Source organism: Martes martes, assembly GCF_963455335.1.
Source record: "Martes martes genome assembly, chromosome: 12".
NCBI classification, from domain to species: domain Eukaryota; kingdom Metazoa; phylum Chordata; class Mammalia; order Carnivora; family Mustelidae; genus Martes; species Martes martes.
The window spans coordinates 44,988,278-44,994,277 of NC_137900.1; the positions used below are offsets into that span (position 1 = coordinate 44,988,278).

Here is a 6,000-nt window from a genome sequence, read left to right on the forward strand (position 1 = left end):
GAACAAACGGGCTCCTTTAAAACTGCGCCTCAAAAAACCCGTCTCTCTCGGGTTTCTCTTCCTGCCCTACGTTGTGCACATTCTTCAGAAAGCCTCCAGGAGCACTTCCTACGTGTTCTTCATCTACAAAGGGAGGGCTCCCCGAACGCGAGGGAGAGGGGAGGGGAAACGCCAAGGTGCCGGGACCCGGCGGCTGGGTCCTCGCCGCGCGGCGCACCAGCGCGCCCAGGCGCCCACGCCCAGCCGCCCGGCCCTCACTCGCGGGCAAGTTTTGAAAGTTACCGTTGTCCAAAATGCTTTCCTCTCCGCTCCAAGCTCCCTCCAGCGCTCCATTCATCCCCCGCCTCCCCTCCACCCCGTCCGCCCTAGCCCGTCCCAACTCCCTGGAGCCTCTCGCTCGCCGGCCGCTCACCTTTCCTCGCCCGCCGCGAGAGGGGGCGAACTTCCCGAGCCCCTCACACACACACACACACACAGACACACACACACTCACGCACACACCCCTCCCACCCCGAGCTCTCCTCGCAAACTCGGGCCAAGTTGAGGGGAAATTTCGGGAGCACGGCAGGGGCCAGGTTGGGCTGGGGTTCTCCACTCCCGCCCGCCCCCCTCAGCGCCCCCCTCCACCTCACGCCGCCGGACTTGAGGAGAACGCGGCCCTCGGGCGGCCCCGGGGGCGCGCGGGGACGGGGCTCACGTCTGACGAAGTCTAGAATAAAAAGGAAAGGAGGGTGGAAACTTCTTACCATCTCGGCATGCTGGTTGTCAAGTGCAGCCCCCGCCTCTTGGTCTCCTCTTAGCGGCCGCGCCTGGACCAGCCCCTCGGCCGCCTCTCGCTCCTTCTGTCTCGGCCTTTCTTTCCCTCCCCCTCCCGATTTCCTCCGGGCCGCCGCTCTCGCCGCCTCCGCCTCTCCCCGCCCGCCCGCCCGCGCGCGCCCTCGCCGCGGCCCCTCTGCGCTCAGGTGACTGATTTACACACGCGCCCAGGGTCGCCCTCGCTCTCCAAGTCGGAGCCTGCAGAGTTCCCCCCGGCTCCTCGGGACAAAAAAGAAAAGAAAAAGGAACGGACTGTCCCGGGTGGGGGCTGCTGCGGGGGACGGGGGAGAGACCCGCGGACGATGTGACCTGGGGATTTGCAAGCCCCGCAAGTTTCTCCTCTGCAAAATTGTCGTCACTACAATGTTGCTACCCTTTTGCAAAATAGAAGTGGGTTAGTTTTGTGGTTGTTTGTCCTCAGATTTCTAGGGGTTTCGTGAGGGAGGATGGATGTATATTCCCCCCCGCCCCCGTTACTGTTCCCCCTGCTCCTGGTGGGGATGGAAAAACAACTTTGGCGCCCCCCGGGGGGTGCGGGCGTGGAGGTGGAGGTGACCGCCAGCGCCCAGCTGTCAAAGAGAGACTCGCCGAGGAAAGGGCGCGAACTTTATTCCGACTGCAGCAAACCGTGGCGTCGCTTTCCTTTTCGGGCACTCGCCGGTCTCTGTCCCCTTTAACCAGTTCCTCCTCCCGCACCGCCACCGCCGCCCCCTCCTCCTTTCCCCTTCCCCTTTTTCTCTTTCCGCCGCGGCTGCCCCGGCGCCCCTCGCCCCGGTCAGCCCGGGTCCTCCGCGCGCCGCTGGACCGAAGGTGAGGGAAGCGGAGGAAAACCCAGGGGACAGAAACTCGGGACAGAACGTGCTGGGCGAAAAGGCAAAAAGTTGCGCGCAGCCGGGGCGGGAGGGGGAGAGTGGGAGTTGCTGGTGGCGGCGTGTTTTGTGTGCCGGCCCAGACGCCGGCTTGCGGCGAGGGCTTCCTTCCCCTTCCCCTGGTCTGGGCCGCGGGCCTCGGGCTAGAGACGGCCGGGAGGAAGGGGACCGCCGCCTCGGCAGGGGAAGACCAGCCACATGTGTGGCTGACACTCAGCCGACCCGCGTCGCCCTGCGCGGGAGACGCAAAAACGCACACGCCTGCAGCCGAAGGACATTTCTTCAATGCAGGCAAAACATACTCCCCGGCCGCAAGGATGGGGGGGGGGGTGGGGGCGCGAGTTTAATCATCATCAGCTTTCTAACGTACACTTTGTGCCAAAAACATCTCCGCGTTGTGCAGATTTATCATAGCTAGAGCAAACTTTTTCCTTATCTGACATGGGAGGAAGGCACAGGTTTCAGGAATACTCTCTGAGCTCTAGAAATCGGAATCTTCCAGGACTTGCTTGGCAGAACCACAGGTTTGAATCATCCCTCCTTTCTTCCTTCCCCGAAGATGAGGGGCAGGGAAACTGCCTCACTAGCTTCCAGAGGTCAGGATTAAAATATTTCGCCTTGGAATTAACATAGTTTTATTTTCTTTGATACACAGTCTGCGCTTAAGTTTAGTATAAGTTTTCACGATAATTTAAAAGAATATTTGGGGAGGCATGATGGGAGACTGTGGCCCAAGTAGCCACAGCTGTTCTGAAAATGTGATTAGGCTTATTATTCACGTGGATCCTGCTTTTTAACAGCGGGGCCGCCGCACCTGCAGTTCTGTGTACTGATTGGGTCCAAATTCCTGGCCGTTTTTAGGCCTTTAGAAAGCAGATTTCAACTCCTTTCTGTATTTGTATGGTTCTAGGCATCATCTTGGTGTGGAAAGGTTTGTCTGGTAAATGCTTCTACTATATTATTTATAGTAAATACCTTGTAGAATTCTAGGCACATGGTTCATCTGGAGTTTTCTAGTGGGAGACAGATTACTTCTCTAGAGCATAAATCAAAGTAAAGACTATCTAATGACTACCCATATATATAAATGCATGTTATCTAAGAAGGCTCATCTTTAAATGATTTGATTAAGGTGTGGAGCATGTTCCCTTATTCTGTAAACATCACTGTAACATCATCCTATAGTTTGTAGAAACTGATTACACAAGGGATAATGACGACCAAATGTGCATCTGAGCAACTGAGGATCATCACAAGAATTCTCCAGAAATGAGCCAAGTTCCAATGTGTTTTCCTGTATCATGGAGAGAGGAGAAAAGCTAGTTGCTAATTTCAGAGTCATTACCCATACAAATCCATTCACACACTTACTGCTTTGGACAACTGACAGACCAGCAATTGCCAAACAATTGTATTCACACAGTGCATTTTTGGCTGTGCACCTACTCTGGCCAACAGCAGAAGTTATTCCACATCAAGTAACCTGTAATTTACATTCCCCTGATTGGTTCCAGATCTGTCTGTTTTTGATGTTAGCATACAAACAATTTATGTGAGGCAAGATGTGTCTATTTGGGGTCCAATGCCTTTCTAGAGAGTCCTCATCATGAAGAGGGGGGATGTGTTGGGCTGAAGAGCAGCCCTTGGAGAAGGTGGAAGAATTGACAGAAGCAAATATATAAAGCATTCCACAGCCTCTTATTTCCTCCAATAGGTTTCTATGGCATTGAAATAAAACCTTAAGTCTTTTCTGTGTCCTGCAAGACTTTAATGATCTATACCTGTTGGACTTTTCAACTCTTTTCTTCTTTTTTATTCCCCTCATGAATACACTAAAGTCACACTGGCTTTATCAGCGCCTTGCCAAGCTCCTACCTCCTCTTTGCCCTGCTCTTCTCTCTACCTGGAATATTCTCCCACGTTTTCCAGTGGTTTCATCTTATCCATCACATTTCAACTCTAATTTCACTTCTTTAGACTCTAATTAAACTAGCTCTTTGCCTACGTCCTCAAACACCCCTCACACTTTGTCCCATTACTTACTTTTCTTTATATACCTTAGAAGTATCTGAAATTAACTTTTTTATGTGTGTCTTAGTTTTCTGCAACTAAAACGTAAGCTCCATGGGAACTAGAGCTGTATCTACCTTGTTCACTTACATAATGTTGGTCCATAAAACAGTGCCAAGCACAAAATAAACTCTTAGGAATATTGTTTGAATTAAAGAAGAAATGTAAAAACCGTGACACCACATTAATGATGACCTTGGGCCCAGACAAATTCACTCTAGGAATATGGGGGGAAAGAAGTGCCATATCTGTTCTTTTGGGGGTAAGTAAAAACTACTGACTTCCTGTACCAGTGATCCCAGAGTGTGGTCTGGGGCATCCCTGTATGTCCCTAAGACCCTTTTAGGAGGGCCATGGGGTCAAAAGTATTCTTATTGTATACTGAGAAATTATTTACCTTTCTCATTCACATTCTGTCACAAAAATACAGTAGATTTTCCCAAAGGCAACATAACGTGATATTCAACAAACTGAATGCAGAAGCTAAAACAAAAAAATCTACCTATCTTGTTATAATCAAATACTAGAGACTTGCCAAAAAATGTAAATCAGTACCACTCTTTTGTTGTTCTGGAAAACATGGTTATTTTTCATTTTAAAATATGGGTATTCAATTCCTATTGCCACTATAACAAATTACCACAAATTCAGTGGCTTAAACAAATTCAGTGGCTATAAACAGAAATATATAATTCTAGAGGTCAGGAGTCTGAAATGAGCTTCACTAAGCTAAAATCAAGGTGTCTACAGGCCTACTTTCCTTTCTGGAAACCCAAGGGGAGAATCCATTTCCTTACCTTGTCCAGCTTCTAGAGGCCACCCACATTCCTTCGCTCACGATACCCTTACATCTCTAAAGCCTAAGATAGACAGACATGTCTGTCTCATCCGTATCACTCTGACACTGTCTCCTTCCTTCACTTATATCTACCCTTGTGATTATATTGGGCCCATCTAATAATCCAGCATATTCTGCACATCTCAAGATCCATCTCCATATCAACTTAATCACATCTGAACATATTCACAGGTAGTCAGGATAGAATGTGGACCTTCATTCTGCCTACCACAGTATTGTAACAAATGATTGGCCTATTATTATTTTAAATGAATTAATAACTATTTTTAAATCTTCAGAGTTTAAATTTATGATACAATAAATACCAATAACTATCACCCACATAAACCAAAGCCCTTTGCAGTCTTCAATAATTTCTAAGAGGTCATAAGACCAGTTTGAGAAACGTTGGCCTGGGCAATAGCTATTTTCCCTTCTTCCATGTCTCAAGTTAAACTAGGTTGTACTAAGCTGATTATGCTAGCCATGTTTCCTTTGCTGTGATTGGTTTAAGGATGGCATGTTACGTCGTTCTGGTTAATGAAGGATGAGGCGAAATCATTGAGGGGCTTGGAGCTAAGATCACTTTATTCATTAAAACAAAAAGACCCGCAAGAAGTAAATTGTCCCTATTCTACTCTGAATGTTAGGATGGGAGAGTGTGGCACCTGAAATAGTTACAGCCACCTTCTGACCAGGAGGGAGTCCACACACCTGGGATGACAAGGTAGGAAGGTGGAAAGCACATGAGCTCTTGATTGCTGAATTAACCAACCCCAGGTGGCTTGAGACTCCTTGTTATGTGATGTAATTCATCCCTTTATCATTTAGGCCACTTTAAGGTTATTTTTCTATTACTTGCAGATTAAAGCTTTCTATATGTTACAGAGAAATAACAGGTGTCATGTTTTCATGCAAGAATTCCTTCCTATTATTTTCTATCAAATTTATATTTTTCCCCAATTCTGAGAAAAATCTGTACAGAAATCAGTAAAATGGGGAAGGCATTATAATTCTCCTTTAAGAATGAGAACTTAATCATTTAGAGACATCACTAGTTCAAATCAATGCAAAAGCAGGAAATGCTGACACACATAGTTGTAGGTTACTGGTGACCCTTCCAAGAAATGGTTACCATCTAACCAGTTACTTTTGGTTGTCGTGGCATTATAAGTGTGTGTTCATGGCCTTGTCTGTTGCTAATGATGAGTAATTCTTGCAAATTAAATAAATCTAAGTTTGCTTTCATGGTATGTTCTATACAGTTTCTATGAGTTTTGTTTCAAGAAATACACGTTTTAGAAACCAAATAAGTTCTTAAATTAAAATTTTTCAACATGCCATTTGGTACAGTTTTGTTAATCTTGCTAAGAGATTCTGAATGTTACGTTATTCAAATAATGCCCA

General features: G+C 47.4%; 1 protein-coding gene across 2 annotated transcripts in view; it reads right to left on the minus strand.

The window, feature by feature from the left end:
* BNC2 (basonuclin zinc finger protein 2) overlaps window positions 1-843 on the minus strand; it is a 425,240-nt gene extending 424,397 nt beyond the window's left edge. For both annotated transcript variants that reach the window (XM_080819786.1, XM_080819785.1), the window contains exon 1: window positions 747-843. In XM_080819786.1, the coding sequence (XP_080675912.1) occupies window positions 747-749 (3 nt within the window). In that variant the 5' untranslated portion in view covers window positions 750-843. The remainder of the gene's footprint in view (window positions 1-746) is intronic.
* Window positions 844-6,000: the final 5,157 nt, after the last annotated feature.